We start from the raw sequence: 21,519 nt of genomic DNA, 5'->3' as shown, positions 1-21,519 counted from the left end.
CTGATCCAATTTGGCCTTTAATCCCAAGCTGGTCATTTTGTGGTGGTCTCTAATAGATTAGTAAATACTCCTTTATTGTGCCTTGCCCTTAATCTTCAGGCTCCCACTAAAGGTAGGCTTTTGAGGTGCTTACCTGTTACAAGGTCCAAGAGTCAGTCCTCCAGTAAAGGTAGGTTTTTGGTATTTGATATTGTAATGTATTGTCTGTTCTGTATATTGGAACTGTGGGGATTGTAGAAAGGTTACACAATACCTAATGCTAGGTGTTATTGTTGGACAGCATACTTGTCACATACAATTTTGTTAGAACCTGGGCACTGCTGTTGTATTGTTGTTGTAGCTATCACTAGAGTGATAGCTACAACAGTATACACTAGCCCAGTAGATAGATCTGTGAGTGTAGTATTGTGTGTTGCCCCTTTTTCCTGGACGTCATCCTGGGAGTCGCAGACGACTATCAAGAGGACTCAGTGACTAACCAGTGAGCATCATTGTTTAGTTTTGTCTTTCCCTTGGTGGGGCCCTCACCAGTAAATTGGTGAGTAAGATATTCTGGTGAGATACTTTCCTTTCCCAAATATCTGCAGCCCCACGCCCAGGCCCAGACCAAAAGCAAAGTGTCAGCAGTAGGTGTAGAGTACAGGGTTTTTCTTTCTATCTGTGACTTTGGATACCCCCTTCCTTCCACTCTATATTATTTCAACCACATAATTGTTGACATCTCTCGCCTAGACTAAAGCAGTATGTAGGGAGCTATGCTGAGGAGTAGGTGCGAATGGTAGGTCAGAAAAGATCTCTGTGTGCCTCTCATTTCCCATAGGTGCCACAGCTTCACCGTAAGTATTCTTACTTGATCATGCCAACTTGTCTGTCTAGCTGCTCTCAGGTCTCTCTCTGCCATCAACCTGTCTGTGGCTTTATATTAGCCTTCGTGACAGCACAGGATGATGGTGCAACAAGCACCGATTGCACCCTGCAGCACAAAAATTCAAATAGCTGGAGGTGAGCCCTTATGTGCTGACCATTTTGGCCACTGACTGTTTGACAGCAAATCTGTTTAGCTTCACTGTCACCAATTCCGAGCAGCGCTTCTTCTGGGAAGGAAAAAAGGACCGGCATTTCGACGTCGGCAACCAGGTAAGTGGAATCTTCCAGTCTTTAGCTCCTGGCCAGCTCTAGTTTTGTCCTCTGGTCGGCTCCTCTTCACCTTATTCAGGGGCACGACTCCAAGGGCACTCTGATACAGACAGATAGATAGCAATTTGTGTTACATACAGGGCTTTCTTTTAGTGTGATAGTTTAGTAATCTTTTTTTATTTATGGACATTATGGGACCATGTAGCGTTGACCTTAAGTCCTTTTCATTTGCATAAAATACGCCTTTCCCTGCTTTGCATGCGCATCAAAAATACATATGCATATGTGTGTGTGCAGATTCTGCCACATTTTACACTTACAACTCTTAGAGAGGTGGAACAGGGGAGGGGCATGAAAAGCATTATCCAAATACAGTAAGGACATAACATAATGACTAAATCTGAGTTGGACACTCAGCAGGTATAGACCTGCTAAAAAGTAAAATAAATAAATAAAAAAACGGTGCCTCATCCCATTACAAAAATGATATAAGCACATGTGCTCATAGCTTGGGCTGGTTACTGCTAATGCGGGCCACCCCTCCCTAGGAAAATAGATCCCAGTGTTGATAGCACTGAGAGGCTCCCAACACCCCTAGTCAGAGGGAGTTGGGAGCCTTGTTACAACTTTTGCTTCCTCTAGATAGCATGCACTGGCATCCAGGACACTGGGACCTGTAGTGCACATAGAAAAATACAAATAAAACACACACAACATAAAAAAAAACCTTTATTTAAACAAAGATTAGACCAATCGCTCATTCACCAATTATTGCACACCTAATTCTAAAGGGATCTTCTTCTTCCTTCCTGTTTTTAATCCAAAGGGAATAAAATAAAATATGTACTTGGTAGAACTGCTCTTTACGCAGCCAGGAAGTGAATGTCAAGCCAGGAGGCCTAGCAGCAACTAACCAGTTGAGTGAACGGTCAACCTGAATGGTTAGAGCGTGAGACAACCGCACTGAAGGCATTATGTGGAGTCAAATGCAATTTACGCTTACAGTGTTGACTTTATTATACAGACCAAAGAACAGCCCCTCTCTGCTACTAAATTCTCCCTCCTACAAGGTGGAGTAAGTTTCAGGTCACTCTGCCAATTAGTTTACCCTTCCTGATCATTGAAACTCTGGAAAATTCAGATTTGTTTGGTATTGTGGTGAATAATTTGCCATATATTTGTAGCTATCTTGCAGTGATGTCATCATCATTCAGTACAAAATTTAATATCAGAGTTTTCTATTGTTATGGTGTCAAAATTGTATAATATTTGATCACTCATAGGTGGTACAAATCTGTAAAACACAGTTATATTCACAGAAGTCATGATGTTTTATTTATTGAAAACAATTTATTTGTACATGTTATGTTTTGAATTTTAAAACGCAGCATTACATATCCATTTTAAATATTATTTAGTGTTGAGCCATTCAGCAGATGTTTAGCAAAGTGGACACATGCTGGTCTCATAGGATGCTTTCTTTCTTCATGCCAACATTATCTAATGTTCACTATTTACACCAATAGACAGTAGTTCAGGTACTATAGTCATGCTAATAGTAGCCTTTCACTTTAGAATTGGATGTGTTCACTAAGTTGTCGCTTGGTCTTGTACACACAACTGTAAATGCTTCAGCATAGGGAGCAACATAAGGATGAGAGTTGTCAGACAAGCTTGGTCAGATCCTATCAGTCAAACAGTAACAGGTACCAGTTCAGCAAACAGAGGTCAAATGTCAATAAACAGACAAAAATTCAATATAGCTTGTAAGATCATACTTTTTAAACCTCACCACACCTCCCTACACCTGTTACATGACCTGTCCTTGGGGATCTCTCAGAGGACAGGTCATGTGACAAGTGTAGGGAGGTGTGGTGAAGCTGCGGCATCAACATAGTACCGCCCCCGATTATTTAAAAAAAGCCGACATTCACGGTACTGAAATTAAGTCCCTCCCCCACAAGTGTCCGGGAGGTTGCCTACTCTCCCGGGAATTTGGGTGCCTCCCGGAAATTCCAGGAGAGTAGGCAAGTATGTGTAAGGTTTAGTGGTGAAAGCAAGGGTCATCAAAAATTTACTTAGAATATGTTAGAGAACAAAGTCATGCCAGACCTGAACATATAGGCATTGAGCCCCAATTAAGGTACTCTTCACATCAGGGAGAAAAGATGCGCATTCGTGCTTAAGAAGGCATTGACTAGGTGAGGACTTAACACATTGCAATTGGTGCTTCTGCCCATTGTACCCAAGTTATTCTGTTGATCTTATTAACTACTTTGCTCTTATACAGCTATCCAAATGTGATCTAGCTTTACTTTTTATGCTTCTAGGGAAAAAATGAGAAAATTGCATATGTTACGTCGAAATGTTTTAAAAGAAGCTTTAGAATTAGAATTGAATTTGGATGAACGAGCACGTCATGTGAAAGAAACCATATCAATGGTATGTAACGATTGAAAATAAAATAAATAATAACATTAATAATAAATACTTTATATGTATAAAAACATATAAAACCAAGAGGTAAGAATAGAAAGTGAAAAATTACATTCAATAATTAAAATAAGAAAACCTGTGCTGTGTAGTTAATCATTGTTGAAAAATTGGAACATTTAGGGACAGCTAACAATGTTGTACTCTTATCAAATAAATTCCTCTTACTACTATTCATAAGGAATATACCAAAACATACAGTATAGTATAAACATAAGGATACATATATTATTCTATTGTCCTTAAAATAGCTTACAACTCATTATAAGTTCTGTAAGAGTTTAGTAAATAAACACTTAATGAATGACAGACCCTCCATCTTGACCCATTCCACCCGGGGGTTGGGTATGATCTGTTGACACTGAACCTGCCTGACTGTTGACATGTCAGAAATGTCGACAGGTTCAATGTGTCTACGTGTAAATAATCTCCAACCTAAAAACTTTTCAGTGCTGAGTATGATTATAGTGCAAGGTGTGTCTGCGTGGTTAAAATGACGACATTGTTACTTTAGACAGGTAGTAAAGTGTCAGTCGCAATATCGACACTCTAAAGACATTGCTACCGCTGGACCTGCTGGTACAATACAGCCGCTGGTTCCGCCAACACAATAAAAAAAATAAGACAGTAAAATAAAATAAAATGTTAGTACATAAAAAACATGGCAGCTTGGACTTGCTAGGACTTGTAGAGTAACGGGGACAAAATGGTGTTTTTAATATTTTTATTACCCAACACCCACTGCCTAGGGTTGTGGAAACAGTCCTAGTACTTTCAGCGTGGGGCTGGGTACCCCTAGGGGGTCTGCGTTTTTTTTATAGACCTCATATCCGTAGGGAACCTAACCCCGTGCTGACCGTGCCTCAGGTGACAAAACTGCTACTAGTAAAATCCGGGGGACCCCATGCTTTTTGTCTCTCTGATATTGCTACTACCAGCCTATGCTGGCAGCACTAGGGTTAAGCTGCTTTGGGAGGGGGGGGGGGGGGCACACTGTTTTTTTTTTACTGTGTTATTTTGTTATTTACTGTATTGTGCCATTGGGTTCTGCGGCTGTATTACAGTTGGGTCCAGCAGCTGTATTATGCCGGTGGATCTGGCGGCTATATTGCCATTGGGTCTGCTGGCTGGCGGTGGCATTGCCATTTGAATATCAACATTGTGATTGTCATCACTACTACCTGTAGACACTCACACTGTTGCCATTTAAACCACATATACTCACTGATCCTGTTGATATAATTGACTGTTGACATTTTGGTGTCAACAGTCTGCCTGTCGACAGGTTCAGTGTCGACAGATTGACCTACATCCCCCACCTAATGCAAATTGCTCTGCTTCTGAAATCCTCACTTAATTTACAGTGGCAGGCACTTGGGCTTGGACTGAGTTCATACATTCATGAGAGGACTGTTTTTTTCTAACCATCAATAAATGAACTCAGGCCAGACAATAATAATAATAACTTAAATCTGAAATCGTGGAGTATCTCTTGTTACAGTACATTTTTAACTCCTGTCAGGGGCTGGCTGGGCTGGGGGCAGGGGGGAATCTGCCACCCGGGAAGGTCCCATAGTGGGCTACCTTGGGCTTGGTCACTGGGCGCCTGCATTTTTTCCCTTTAAAATAGAGTGCAGAGTCGTGTCTTGTCCCCCGGGCTTAATATTGCCAGTCCTCCCCTGACTCCTGTTCCAAGAAGGTATAATATTCCTATTCTTAAGGTTAATATTGCGCCTATCATATTATTCAGCACTGTACAGAGAATTTCTAGTCACTCACATCAGTCCCTGCTCCATTGGAGCTTACAATCTAAATTCCCTAACACACACACATGCTCTTACTCATACTGTTATTATTAGGATCCATTTTGTCAGAAGACAGCTAACTTACCAGTACATTATTTCAGTTTATTGATCATTTACTGTATATTTCTTTTCGTTTCCAGCAACTTAATCAGGTTTTGGAAGAGCAGTCAAGTCTGTATTCAGAACTAGAGTTTTCTAACTGGGAAGAAGATAGTAATTCTGTGGAACATTTTGGAAATCTGTATGAGACCCATAGTGCTCAATCTACTTCATCTTCCACATTTAATGCTCCTAAAGAACATCCAGAATGTAACCAAGCAGAACCTGGGGCTCAATCACAAAAAATGGACTTTAGCAATATTCTACAGAATGTAAGTTAATATATACCACCTCTTTATGGTATCCATCTATAATCAAGTAAAGACTCATCTGTGTCCCAGTGCTGTCTTCTATATTTTTTGAGATGTTGCACAGTTTCTATAAACCTCCTGCTTGATAAATAATACCACTTTATTAATTCTGAGTTTGGCATTATAAAGGCTGGAATTATACACCGTTTTTAAAAAAGTAAAATGTTTCATCAATTTGCTAAGCTAGAGACCAACTACACTAATCTGCCTATTCTAGCAAAACATTTTATGTGATAATTTTGCGCTGTGTACAGTGTGCTCCCTTTGTTTAATAATATGTTACTGTAATATGCAAATAACTGCTGTTATCCCTTCTCTTAATTGAGTGTCACATAGTTTTGGATCTTCTTAGATCTGCAAATAAGAGTAGTTTACCTCTCCCATCTTACCAATATGAACAGTAGGTGTGCTGCTGTGGATAACCGCATAAAAGACTGGGAGTAAAGACCTGGGGAAAACTATACTAGCAGAAAGCTGTGTGTCGCTGCAAACTGTACCTGAAGGAAATGGTAATAGGAGGCAATGAGCAGACCGCTTTTTCTAATGCCACCCCTTTGGCAGCTTGCAGAATTCTTTTTGATAAAGGGTACTGAGTAACACTCTTGTTCAAGAGCTTTGCTTTGTCTATGCCATGCTATACATCCACATAGGGATAAAAGATTTTATGGACCAGTCTACAGTCCTCTATTAAATATGCAGTTGGAAAAGGCTGAAAGGCACTTCTTATTTTCATCTAAAGGGGAAAGCTGACCACAGAATACAAAGAGGAGAAAGGGAAAGGAAGAGTTTTATTTTTGGACAAACCCTAATGGGCCTGACTCATTCAGCAAAGTAAGGCAAAAAACTGAGTAAGTTTTCTCCTGGACAAAACTATGTTACAATGTGAGGGATGCATATTAGATTATTATTTTGCACATAAAATAAATACTGGTTGTTTTTCCCATGTACCACAAAAAAACGTGATAGCTTTATCTGTACACTAAAATTTAAAGTTGATCTAGGACATGCCCTACCCCAAATATACATCTGCCATCACATTTTAAATTTACCTCCCCCTCCAATGCAATATGGTTTTGCCAAGGTAAAAAGTTACTATTTTTTGTGCTTTACTTATCAATATTTTTCAAAGTGTGTTTACTAATAATCCTGAATAAAAGAGCTAGTTGAAGATTTTTTTTTTACTTTACCTAGTTGAGAAAATATATTGTGTGTTTTCCTATCTATTTCTGTTACATGTTCTTTGTGTTTTATTAATAATTGCAGGCTACGCATATGTACAGTAATTGTCTCTTTATTGAGCCTCCTAGCGATTATACTCCATTTTGCATTAAATGATGTCCTCTCGTCTGTGGGCCTCTCTAATACAATCTGTTTCTCTTTGTAGATCAAGAAAACATTCAGAAGCTTTAACAACACCTGAAGATGAAACAACAAATGACAACACTCTTAAGACATGCTGTGAACATAAGCCTTCCTGATTTTGGATATTTATGTAACTGATCACAAAATCTTCCTCTGCCCACTTTAATATATGGTGAATGTACTGATGTTATGAAGCAACTGATTACTGATCCACTTACTGCCACTTATTTTTTTAAAAGAGTGACTATTGTCTCAAATGTATCATTGTCATTCGTAACAAATGTATCACTATACTGCATTGTGCATTGGTTCTTCTGTCAAAGTTGTGTGTTAATGGAACATGGACAGTCAATTATTTTATTAAGAAAGACATTGGTCAGACAATGCAAGGTAATTATTTCCAGATAAAGGACGATGAGAGAAATTAACAAAGCATCTCCAGGGAGAAACATCATTTTAGTCAACAGGAGGCATTATATTATATGTAATTTTCCTACTGTCAAATCTAAAAAGATTTAAAGAGTGCTATATTTTGTTTGTTTTTTTACTAAAAATTGGGCAAAAAAGTTCACATTTGCCATATTGTCAGAATCTCAGTGTCTGCTTCTTCCCCTTAGTATAAAATACTGTAATTTGTAATAGGAAGTCATGTTTCCAGATGAGGCACACCAATAATTATCTTGTCATTAAGTACAGTGAGCATTGGGAATTTCCTTCTCAGTTTGACACTATAAGACCTCGATAAATGCTGTCAACAGTACAATATTTATACTCTTTGTAGTGCCAGTTAAAACAAAACTATTAGCCCCTCAACTGCCCGAACAAGTGAGAAGTTCAATAATTGATGAATTCCAGAGGATGGAAGGAAATACAGAGATTACACATTTTTAAATTTTTATGTATTACATATAATAACAGTCCGGACTTTTTACCATTTTTTAAAGTGCATCCATGATCAAACTGGAGGCAGCCATTTCTTGAACAAAACCGTATTCCGCCTATGACACTAGAAACCAGTGACATCACTGAGGAACTTTACAACTAATGTTCATTAGACATGATCAATATTCAAGATGCATTGGTTCATACTATATTGAGAGGTAGTGATCTCAAATATTGGTTCTGCCCACAAAAAGTGACTTTGTGAAACTGAAAGCTTGAGTGCTCAGTAGCAATAAGGAATACAGCAGGCACAGTTGTGAATGGCTTCCCAAGGACCCTATTCAGCAGTCCTCACATAGGTCAGATGTGATTGTGAAACTGTGCTCACATTTTGCACCAGTGCTCAGGAACTTGCTAGTTATATAACTGAATTGTAATATTCAACAGCAGATAGAGTTTAACAAATTTGGATAGGCAATTCTACTATTGATGCTGTATTACAACACGTTATTTTAACTTTCATTCAAGTACTAATCACACAAAGGGGGTGATTTATCAAAAGTAAATTTTTACTAAATCTTCTATTTTTAGTGCTTTACATGGTGTTTTGCAACATGCCCAATCTACTAAAAGCCAACTGCCATGTAAATCTTTTTTATTTCAAACATCAAGAAAACAAGCTATACCTCTAACAATCACAGAAATCATTGAGAAGTGTAGCGAAAGGGGCTAAACTAAAGGGTGATTTAAAAAGCACCATGGAAATCTCCATAAATAATCTCACTGGTTGCAGACAGTCGAAAAAACCAGTGAGATGAGTGAGATTTCTCATCCATTGAAATGGGCAATTAATTTCAATTGGCACAAAAAGCCCATAGAATTGCATTGCTGACTAAAATGAAAGGGAAATGGCCAGCATGCCTTGTCAGCCAGAGCATGCTGGTACAGTTTCACAATTACAATTATGCTTTGCCACTAGCCCCATTGTTAGCAATGGCCAGCATATACATATATACATTGCTTGTGATTGGCTGAGCTTTTCCCACTAATGTCTATGGACAATGCATTTCAATGGGCTCTTTGCTCCTCTTGAAACACACTGCCTATTCAAATTACTAAGAAAAACTGCAATTTTGCTCAGGAAAGTAAAATAACTCAGAATTCTCATTTTACATTTTTTTTTTACTAGATTTTAATACAAGAATTTGGGAAATTAACTAACGATTTATTTATGATGACTTTGGGTAAAAATCACCCATTGACAGATCTCTCCAAAATATGAATTTACTTGTGATAACCTGCTTCACAAAAGGTTTAAGTTATACCAAACTGTGAAGTTACCTGTGTGCAAGATACTATACTAATGTACTGTATGACACTTGTTTTTTTTATACCAGTTTGCTGTTTTGCTGAAACTCACATTCACTGATGTGTACATGTAAAATATATTGACAAACCATATAATTATAATGTCGGCGAGAAATACATAGCATTCTATGATGTTGCATGTATAATCAACATTATTATTAATTTTTATTTACAGGGCGCCACTAGGTGTCCGTGGCGCCGTACAGGGACAAACAAAATTACAATACAAGGTGAGACAGCACAGTACAGTAAACAATAATCACAGTAACTCAATGAGCTCAACGCTAGGGTAGGGGGAGGGGAGAGTCCGCATACGACGGAGCCCAGGAGGGAGGGCACGGGTGACAGGGAAACTCCCAGAGGGAGAGGAGGGAGCGAGGGGGGACGGGGGGGGGGGGGGGAAGAGGGTCCTCGAGGAGGAGGGCTGATAGCTGGAGAGCAAAGTTAAAAGTGGTGGAGACAGGAGGAGAGATGACCCTGCTCAAAGGAGCGTACAATCTAAGGGGCGGGGTAGACAGACAAGAGAGACAGGTGGGAGGGAGAGGGAGAAGGAGGAACGGAGGATATCATTCTACTAATATTTATTGATCTTTTTGTGGACACAAATGTAGTCATACAGTGTGTTGAATTACATGAGTGGAAATCTAATATGTAATAAAATAGTACATTCATCTAATAATGCAGTGTGACAATTCCATCCATTTGTGGTCAGTGTTGAGAGATACTGTATATCAGAGCTTTATTTCATGACATAGGAATAAAACATAGTCTCAAATGAGAAGAAAGACTTGTGTAGTTAAAACTGCCCTTTTAATTAAACTACTATTCCAACTCATAGGCTACTGGTTGCACTTTTCTTATTACACTTTTTTAACCTATTTTTTCATCATGACACAATAAAATGTAATAGATACACTTGCGTTTCCCTTCCTGCACAAAGGGTTAACAACAGATGAAGTGACCAATCCTGGATCAATCTTTTATTTGACCACTATTCAATCCTGGATCAATCTTCTTTTTGACCACTATTCAGGATCAAATGTCCTACAATCCAAACTCACACAAAAATATACATAATGTAGTACATTACTGTGATTCGAAATTTAAAACAAAGACCACCACCAATCCAAAAGACAGTCCTTATATCTCCACTGTGAAAAAGATGCATTCCACTGTTTCACAGTGCTTCCCATGCATTCCAACCCCTAAGGGTATATGCTTACAAATATTGAAGAGTATAAAGACGTTTCTCAATGACAACTTCTGTTATATTCTTTTCTCACATCCGCATCCCCCAACTCGCCGACCATACAGTAGATCATGGGAAATGTAAGCAAACACATGGAGGGAAAAATTGTGTGCATTAAAATTTAATAAAAAGTACAAAACTCATTAAAACACTCGATAAAATGAACACATGGTTGGACTCATACCCATAGTTTGTACAATGTACAACATATAGGAAAAAAGGGACAGATCTCACAGTCCTGTTACAGCAACAATCTTCCAACACCGCACAAAGTGATGTATGCCAACGCGTTTCAACTTGATTCAAAGTCTTTCTCAAGGATAACACTGTATCCCAACTACCAGATATTTATACCCACTCCATGGGGTAAATGTATTAAAGTCCGTGTTTTTCAACTCGCCGGGAATCGGCGAGTTGACAGCTAAAATTTAAAGCGGCGCTGGCTTGTAAAGGCAAGTTTGCCTTTACAGGCCAGCGCAGCTTTAAATTTCAGCTGTCAACTCGCCGATTCCCGGCGAGTTGAAAAATCCGGACTTTAATACATTTACCTCCATATCCTATTCTAATTACCACTTCTGGTTTTATCGCTTAACTTCCTGTTTCCAAAGCAAGGCTAGGATTTTTATAACTTTATAGACAATGATACACCTGACTTCCTGTTTATAAAGCGAGGTTAGGATTTGTATAACTTTATAGACAATGATACACCTGACGGATATAGAGAGTTCTTTACATTATAAATATTATTATTGAACAATATCACACATCTAAACATATCTAGAGATGTGAATATATCCTTTGAATAGTCTAGTTTCTTTATGAAGCCTGATCTGTCTCTAATATCCATTGACATGATTAGTATGAAAAAGAAAGAAAGAAAACAATTGAACCTTCTTATTGAAGTCTTAACATATCTTATTACATTGGGGAGGACATTATCAAGGGCAGAGATGAGATGGATTTATAACTTAAAAGCTTTAGCACCGGAGGGACTCAATGCAGATTTTGAATTAAAATGGTTTTCATGAATTTTATTCGGATTAGATATGTAGATTTTAGGTTCATATTCATGATATAATATATCTGTGATTGTATTAAATATGCATTCATTGGATTTGTGTATGAAATAATGGGGTTGCTTTAAGGGATTGTTTTATCCCCAATGTAATAAGTGTCACGGGCACTAGGAGTCTTTACCCAGAGATCACCAGGTGGTAGGCTTACCAGAGCAATGTAGATGCTAATAAGGTACTCTGGTAGCAGGGTGATCACGGAACAGGCAATGGTAGATGATGAGATGCTCAGGAAAGTCTATGACTAGCAGCACTGGTAATATGGAGGTAATAATACACGAGGAACTGTATGGACAAGGGCATGTGAAGGTAGTCAGTGGTCTGCGATAGCAAGTTGTACCACTGCTATAGTGAGGAGGAATGTCCAACAGAAACGAGGAGGTGATGAGAGTCAGCGGTCTGCGGATAGCAAGTGGTACCGCTGTCTGAGTGAAGGAATGGAATCCAAGTGGAGGTATCCGGGTAGTCAGTGGTCTGCGATAGCAAGTTGTACCACTGCTATCTGAGGGGATACTGGAACAGGTGATACAGGAAACAGGGATCAGTGGTCTGCCTTCAGCAAGTTGTACCACTGAATATATATGTGAGGAGGTGTACGGGGAGAGACTGCAACACAGGATGTACACGGGCACTTTAAACACGATCCACAGTAATATGCACAATATATATAAATGACTGAACAGGTCTGCAAATATAGAAAGTCTCTTGAAGTAGTCCAGCACAAGATAACACAGTCAATGATGGCAATAGACTCAGCGGATAGCAGACTCCAGAGGCGAACCAACACAGTCCAGCAAGACATGCAATACACCAGCACAGTCAATGAGAAGTATGCATACCGTGGTTCAGAAGCAGGCAGTCAGATAGGAGTGCAGCGATACCTGAGCGGCAGGAGGCCGGCAGGATGAGAAGTCCCTGGATGGATGAGGCAGGAGTCTAGTAGGTGCAGCGCACAGGTAAGTAGACCAACAGGGACACGAATCCACAGGAATCAGTAGAACGTGGAACTGGACTCACGGAGGGCCCAGGAGAATGGAGATGATCAAGCAGAGGAGTAGCTGATGAGATACGAATCCAATGCTGACAGGAGGGTAGAGACCAGCGGGACACAGGAAGGCGTGGAGAGCGGATCAGCAGGAGATGGACGATAGCGCTGACAGCAGCAGCAGGACTCTGCGGACACACGGAGGTAACCGGTAGCAACCAACAGGTGCCAATAGCGATGGAACACGGGAGAGCAGAGTAGACCAGGAGCTGTTGATCACGGAGAGTAGCGGATGGCAATAATAGCAGCAGTCTCGAGGAAAACACGGGAGAGATGAGATGAGGCTGCCGTGCACAGGGGCAGCGGATAGGAATCAGCTAACAGTCACGATGATGAACACAGGCGAGTTGCCAGCTGGAGACTGTAGTGCACGGAGGCAGCGGATAGGAATCAGCTCACCGACTTGATGATGAACACAGGCGAGTTGCAAGCTGGAGACTGTAGTGCACGGAGGCAGCGGATAGGAATCAGCTCACAGACTTGATGATGAACAGGTGAGTGGATGTGGAGTGAAGGCTGTAGTGCACGGAGGCAGCGGATAGGAATCAGCTCACAGACTTGATGATGAACAGGTGAGTGGATGTGGAGTGAAGACTGTAGTGCACGGAGGCAGCGGATAGGAATCAGCAAACAGTCACAATGGAATATGATAGCGTTGAAGTGGTATAGAAGACTGTAGTGCACGGAGGCAGCGGATAGGAATCAGCTAACAGTCACGATGATACAGTTGATGGTAGAAGTGGTATGGGAACCACAGTAGTAGAAGTGGTTTGGAAACCACAGAGGTAGAAGTGGTTTGGAAACCACAGGAATCAGCAGCGCTGAATACACGAGGAAACACAGGAACACCTTCAGAGACTCATGGGGAATGAGACTCCAAGATCAGGCAACGTGGTGTTGACCACAGGTGCTTAATATAGGGAGTGTTGCCTGATCTGCCAATTGAGTTAAAGGGACATACACAGAAGTATAGGAAAGGGCTGCGCATGCGCAGACCCTCAGGATGGAGGACGGCCACGGTTCCTAAATGTCCGGGAAGAAGCACTCACAGTCCGGTGAGTGACAATAAGATAAGTAAGGAGGGAAAATAGGATGCATAAATCCTCAAAAGGGCACTTAATAGAGAGAGATTCCCATCAAAGGTCCCTGGGCATTGTCAACAAACAAAATAGGCAGGTACTTTAGAGGGGAATCTTTGGAATAGACAGACCCTTTTACTGAGACCAATCATCCCATCTTTTCAAGTCCACAATATTTTACTGATGTAGTGATCAAAAAGTTTGCCCCATTTCTTGCAGTTTCAACTTATGGTCCATCTATGCAATGTGCAATATCTCCTGTTACCCCGATCCAGGTATTATCTTTGTGTTCTACCTAACTGGCTCAGTCTTCTATTCTCAAGAGGTCTCGTAAAAAGAAGGGGAAAAAGAAGAGAGGAGGGTCTGCTGGGTCTCAACTTTCCTCTTGCACAGTTTCCATACACTTTCAACCCTTTCAAAATCCTGTGGTACTGGATGAGGATTTTGCTGCTAGGTGCCCAATTCTGGAATAAGATTTGGACTTTTTTGACTGCTCCTGGTGATTTAAGCATCTGTAATCCACCCTAACGGGAGCGGTACTGTCAGGATCTTGTCTTGATTTTAAACCAGCCCTGCAGTACCTGGGCTACTCTTGTACTTTTGTTATTTTCCCCTCACCAGCAGGAGTTAACCTTCTTCCTTGGTTAAATACCGGACCTGTGTAACTATTTATGCCTGCTCCTTACAATGCTCCTTGCTGGTTATTGTTGTTCCCTTGGACTTCTTGCAAGCTGAAATCTGTTTCTGTGTATCCTAGGCTCTGGCTATTCACCTTTGCTTAGCAAAGTTCACCTGTATCTGCTTGTATTCACTGCTGTTTACCTGTTTCCAGCCTTACCCAGATATCAGCTATTTATGCTCAGCTTTTGGTCTGTACCCTCCCTGCACTATCTGGTTTAAGTTATTGCTTCAATAAAACAGTTTATGTGTTGACCATTTCAGTTATTAGAACAGAAATCTAACAGATAATTTGTTAGTACAGGTGTCTTATAAATGAATAGGGCTTTGCCCTGCCCCTGAGAAAATTGATATTTCAGGATCGTGGCTTGAAAGCATAAGATGGCAGTTGCTTTCATCTAGAGCTCTACTGTGTTACTCTAAACATCTATATAGATTGAGACCCTGAGGCTATTAACAGCTACTTATTAAATGGACCTTCACTGCTCATTCTGCAAGCTATCATTTTCTGCTTTACATCTGCAGCTGACATGCTCCTACCCCCGGCCACTAGATAACTAAGAACTTGCATTTCTACTCTGCACATTGCTGATCAATGTATTACTTTGACTCTGCTGCACCCATGTGGACAACAATAGATTTTTCAATATGTCCAAAACATTGTAACTCTTCACTGTACTTGAGTCCTATGAGATTCTTTGTAGTAATTAAAGTATCATTCCCCTACACTATCTGGGCACTGCGGCGGTACAAAACTCCACAAGTGACTGTATCCTCCCAATGGTTTATTATATCAAATCATCGCTGAGCTTAGAAATCTACCAGCCAACAGATAACCGGGAAGAACAACGCCCAAGCAGAGGTTAAATTTTAGCCCAGGGGTCGAGACTCAGTTCAGCAGCCCATTAGGAACATTTTAAAGGAAACAAAATTCAGGTAGCCCAGTGACCTAGCCAAAGTTAGCCAACTACGGGCCCAGCCCAGAGATCAGATGTCCCCAACCCAGCCAGCCCCTTTACCAACGCTGGCCTTTTAGTTGTGTTCATCAGAACTATTTTGCAAATGTCTTCCAACAAAAGAGGACAGGGATTTGCTAACAAATAGGATTCATTGTCTTCCCAAACCGAGAAATGCTTCAAGCAATGGAGAATTTTGAGAGTTTTACTTTGTAAAGGAGAAAGACAGCTCTTTACACCTCTGTATTGATTATCGCAGTTTAAGCGCCATCATCATCAACAACCGATATCCCATTCTATTGGTGACAGAGCTGTTTGACCGCATTAAGAGTGCCTGGATCTTTTCAAAGTTAGATCTGCATGGGATTTATAATTTGATAAGATTCTGCAGGGGATAAAAATTGAAGATCACTTTTAATACTCGGGACAGCAACCATGAAAATCTCATTATGCCCTTCGGGCTCTGTAATGTTCCGGGAGTCTTCCAGAGTTTTGTAAATGAGATCTTCAGGGATCTACTCTACATATGTGTGGTTGTTTACTTGGACGACATCCTGATCTTTTCTCAAAACCTTTCATTCCATTGTCGTTAAGTTTCCGAAGTACTCTCCAGACTATGGAAAAACCATTTATTCTGTAAATTAGAAAAGTGCTCTTTTGAGACCCCCCAAGTGCCTTATTGGGGCTAAATTATTTCAGCCTCTGGTTTGCAAATGGATACCGGGAAACTGTGTGCTATATTGGAATGGCCTCAACCTTCTGGACTCAAGTCCATTCAATGCTTTCTTGGGTTTGTAAACTACTACAGGCAGTTTATCAGGGGCTACTCCACACTGGTTGCTCCTATTGTGGCTCTTAACTGCAAAGGAGCTAACACTAAATTTTAGCCTCCTGAGTTCATAGAAGCTTTTAAAACTCTCAAGAGAGCCTTTTCCACTGCTCCTGTCCTTAAACAACCAGACGCTTCTTTATCATTCTTTCTAGAAGTCAATGCCTCAGCAGTTGGAACCGAAGCTGTTTTTTCCCAGGACTCTCGGCCTTCTAAGAAATTACATCCCTGTGCCTATTTCTCACATATATTTCTTCATGCTGAGAAAAACTATGCCATCATGGAGAAAGAGCCAACTTCATAGCTAACAATTCATTCAGAATGGAGGTACCTATTGAAGAAATCGAGATGCCTGTTACAATATTCACCGATCATAAAAATGTATTATACCTTCAATCTGCCCAGTGTCTCAACTCTAGGCAAGTGCGGTGGTCTCTAATCTTTTTCTGGTTCAAATTTCGCATCACCGTCAGACCTGGAGCTAAGAATAAGAAGGCCGATGCCCTCTCTTAGGCTTTCACACATGAGCAAGATTCAGAGAAACTCTTTGACCACCCCATCCTGGATCCTAACTGCTTACAGTCTGCTTTTTTAACTTCCTTCACCACAACACCTCCCGGCAATATCTTTGTACCTTCTCAACTCTACAAAAAACGTCATCATTGGTACCACGCCTTCTTCTTCTTCTTGGGCGATGCTGATATACTCAAAACTACAGAGCTTGTCTCTAGCAGCTACTAATGGTGGACTCTTCGCTCTGACGTTAAACAATTTATTGCCTCTTGCAACACCTCTGCTCAGCACAAGACATATAGACAGATCTCCTGTGGTCCTCTCATTCCATTACTATATTCCGCCAAACCATGGTCTCACATTTCAATGGACTTTGTTACTGATCTTTTTTCTAGTAAGAAGTTCGATACTGTTTGGGTAATTGCAGAGCCTTTCTTCAAAATGGCCCATTTCATTTTTCTTACAGGTCTTCCCTCTGCTCTGGTTCTGGCTCAACTATTCATTAAGGATATCTTTCGCCTGCATAGGTGTCCCACTGATATTGTCTCTGACCGTAGAGTCCAGTTTAACCTTCAGATTCTGGTGTTCTCTCTGTAAGCTGTTTAATATCCAGCTCAACTTCTTTTCTGCCTACCATGAACAGTACAATGGTCTAACAGAGAGGGTTTATCAGTGTCTGGAGACCTTAATCAGGATCTATTCATCTGCCGTGCAAGATAATTGGTAAGATCTTTTACCTTGGGCAAAAATTCCCCACAACAACCTTTACCACAAATTTTCTTCTGCCACTCCCTTCTCCCTGGTTTATGGTTTTCATTCCACTCTCCCGAGATTTACATCCCTCCCTCTCACCCAGGTTCATATGATTGATGCTCTTTAGTGTGACTTTTCCTCCATGTGGTTACGGACTGTGAAATGTCTTAGAAAGTCATCTACTCGATACAAATTTTTTGCTGACATGAAACAAAGGGTGGTTTCTCCACTGAAGGTTGAGGATAAAGTTTTGCCTGTCTACCAAAAAATATCCGTTTGAAAAATCTGTGCATGAAGTATTCTCCTTTCTTCATCAGAACCTTCAAGATATTACACGTCATCAATCCTGTTTCCTTAAACATCCTGCTTCACTGCAGAACTCTAACACCTTCCACATCTCACTTCTTAAACTCTGTATTCTCCTTCCTTCTAAACATGGAGAGGAGTTTGAGATTAGTCAAATTTTGGACTCCAAAACTTCACGAGGTAGAATCAAATACCTGGTAGATTGGAAAGGTTTTGGTACTGAAGAAAGTTGTTGGGTCAATGCTTCAGATATCAACGCTCCTTTATTGTTGAAGAAATTTAATTCTAATGTTCCAAATAAGACGAATCCTAGGTGTTCGGTGCCCTCCTTAAAATGGGGGGGTACTATCACATACTGCGCCGATTGCTCGGTCGGGCTCTGGTTCTCTTGCCTGTGGCTTCCTCCTCTGCTGCCTCTGGACTGAGCCATATTTGAAGTCAAGTCTGCACATGTGCAGACCCATCTTTTATAAAGTTCCAGTGCTACCTAATGGACACTGCCTTCTAATGGCCAGACTACTTAAAGCACCTGGGTCATTCATCCTGTGCCAGTTCTTTGAGCCTCTCTACCTGTGAGATTGTGTCTATTTCTGGCTTCTTTATCTATGTAATTGTTTCAGCCACCCTGCTGCCCAGCATAACTGGACCTCTGTGTATCCTCATTGCAGAACTTCACATTTACCTGTTTCAGTTACCAATGCTTACCAGCATCTCCTGCAGGGCCGGATTAAACCGAGGTCTAACTGGGCTATAGCCCAGGGGCCTCGGGCATCCAGGGGGCCCTTCAAAGTCCTCAGCAGCATTATTGATCAGTCCGAGGCGGGGGCGCCTCCAGCCCGATCAATGCTGCTGAGCACTGTCACTGTAGTCCTCCGTCCCCGGCGCTCAGTAATCTGCTTACTGAGGAGATCTCGCGAGTGAACTCTCGCGAGATCTCCTCAGTAAGGAGCTTACAGCGCTCCGGGGACGGAGGACTACAGTCACAGGTAAGCGCTTGGGGGGGCCCTCACGGGGTACGGGGGGGGCGGCGGGTGGCTCACATTGGGGGCCTCATGGGGGAATGGAGGCGCCCTTAGCCCAGGGCTAAGTCGTTTCTAGTCGTTGTTCCTTATAGATTGAAAGTGGACAGACCGTTTCACTTTATGTCCTGTAGTAGACTGCTTTGTTTAATTAGAGAGAGCTAACAAGATCGTTTAGTTAAGGTAACGCTATATGACATATCTTTTGTTACTTTGCGCTCTTTAATATCTCATTTAGGAGATGAACGAATGTAAAGACCATTATTACATTCTTCATTTTGGGATCATGCTTTATTGTTTACACATTGAAATGCTTAATTGTTTAACTGCTTGTTGCTGAATTGGTGAATTTCTACTCTTGCACATAAAATAGACTACTCACACTTTCTAATGTTATTTGTTCTATAACTGCAATTTGTATTAAGTTGCATGGGTGGGTCACTGTTTGCCTACCTCCGCATGTTACATTTTTTTGCTCCTTCTCCCTTATGGTAAATACTTTAGCCCATGGTACCTGGCTAATTCACTTTCTCCAATCTAATTAATTATGGTTACAGTTTTCTCTTTAAATGTTAAAGGATTCAATTGACACTGAACTTTGTAAGGTAATAAAATCAGAGCAAGATGTAGTTTCTCTACAGAGGGACTTGAATAACCTTGAGGTTTGGGTGGCCAAATAGAAGCTGAAGTTTAACCGGTGGTAGTCAGCATCACGATGCTGCTGACTACCCCGACAACACTTACCACGACATGGTGATTCTGGAGAGCTCCTTACCGACGATGACTGATGACGACTACTGTTGAAAGCAACTTGAACTAATCTTGAAGAAGTAATATGCCGGCTCCCCTTCATGCCGTCATTCACCATGTCAACGGGATTATCACTGCTGTTAATGGTGTAATGTAAGTATGCACCTATGTACAATGTAAAAGGCTTGTTAATCTACATTGTACATAGGCACATACCTACATTACCCCATTAAGAACAGTGATAATCCTGTCACCATGGTGAATGACGTCATGAAGGGGAGCCAGCTTATTACTTCTTCGTGATTGGTTCAAGTTGCTTTCAACAGTAGTCGTCATCGGTGATCGTCGGTAAGGAGCCCTTCGGAATCATCATGTTGTGGTAAGTGTTGTTAGGGTATTCGGTATCGATATTCCGTACCCCACCCAGTTTAACATAGAAAATTTAAAGTTATGCATTTAGGGATCAAAAACATACATGCAATCTAGAAATTAAATGGGATTAGTATAGGGAAATCTGTTATGGAAAAGAATTTAGGAGTGCTCGTAGAAAGTAGACTTAGCAATAGTGCTTAATGTCAAGCAGCAGCTGCAAGGGCTATTAAAGTATTCGCATGCATAAAATGGGGCATAGATGCAAGCGAAGTAAAGTATAATGTTGCCACTATATAAATCATTGGTAAGACCTCATCTTGAATACCGACTACAGTTCTAGGCACCACTCTATAAAAAAGACATTTTGGAACTAGAATGGGTTCAGAGAAGGGCGACATAATTGATAAAGAGTATGGAATCATTAAGTTATGAGAAAAGGTTAGCCAGTTTAGGGATGTTTACTTTAGAAAAGTCGTGTCTAAGAAGGGATATGATTACTATGTACAAATACATTAAGTGTCAATGTGACAAAACGAGTTTGATAACACTGTAACCATTCTGTCCCTCGTTTCTCACAAAATGTTGATTATTGCATGTACTTTCTACAGCCCTTGCTTTTGTTCCCCAGCTGAACAGAGTACAACTGCAGTGTCTAATTACATGTGGATAAGTGGACATTGTAGCCATGCCTAGATAAGAGACTTCCATGTTACCCATTGTAAAAACATGTTGGTTGTTAAATCAGTGATGCTGTTATCCATTGTTTTCATATTGAAGCCAGGTGGGTTATGGGAAAAGGTCAGGTGGTGTCCAGGATACAGGTAACGGGGCTGGAGCTGCATTCATTCTACCCCCATCCTTTCTCTTCAGGAAGCATGGAACAGCTGGGGATCCTGTGAAATCAATAGTGTAAGAGTTTAATTTTAGGAGGGGCTGGCTGCTACCCTATCTTTGGAGGTGGGAGAGGCAAATTAGTATCCATTGTTCTCCTTAGGACTAGTCCAGACATTTTGTCTGCATCCCTGAAGGGTACTTCTGCAGCTCATCTTCACGAAGTTTAAAGAGAGAGAAAGCCAGGGGTTTTCCCAAGGAGGGGAAAACACTGTGGAAAATTGACCCTAGATATAAGGAGCCACTCCAGCGAGGGAGAGGATTCTGGGATTTGATGGCTGCAAGCTGCAGGGTGACTAGTGGCTCTACCAGTGAAATACATCGGCAGATCCATGTGTCGTCAAGTCTGGACAGCCAGGTGACTGTAACTCATTAAGCTAGTGGGGTAAGGGACAGATGATGTGGTGAACCTGCCTGGCATATATTTACTGTGCACACATAATATTCTAGTGATTGTTTTTGTTGCAATAAAGTTACTGTTGTATTTTCTAACTGTGTTTGTCTGAGTGACTCATAAGAACCTTAGAAGGTACTGGGTAAAATTGGGTC

At 40.9% G+C, this 21,519-nt stretch overlaps 1 protein-coding gene across 2 annotated transcripts in view; it reads left to right on the top strand.

The window, feature by feature from the left end:
- Positions 1-10,292, top strand: part of ITPRID1 (ITPR interacting domain containing 1) — a 126,320-nt gene extending 116,028 nt beyond the window's left edge. For both annotated transcript variants that reach the window (XM_075212605.1, XM_075212607.1), the window contains exons 13-15: positions 3,468-3,579; positions 5,576-5,806; positions 7,230-10,292. In XM_075212605.1, the coding sequence (XP_075068706.1) occupies positions 3,468-3,579; positions 5,576-5,806; positions 7,230-7,265 (379 nt within the window). In that variant the 3' untranslated portion in view covers positions 7,266-10,292. The remainder of the gene's footprint in view (positions 1-3,467; positions 3,580-5,575; positions 5,807-7,229) is intronic.
- The last annotated feature ends 11,227 nt before the right edge of the window (positions 10,293-21,519 follow it).

This window comes from Mixophyes fleayi, chromosome 5 (assembly GCF_038048845.1).
Source record: "Mixophyes fleayi isolate aMixFle1 chromosome 5, aMixFle1.hap1, whole genome shotgun sequence".
In the NCBI taxonomy this organism is placed as follows: Eukaryota; Metazoa; Chordata; class Amphibia; order Anura; family Limnodynastidae; genus Mixophyes; species Mixophyes fleayi.
This window is presented reverse-complemented; position numbering and strand designations above follow the sequence as displayed.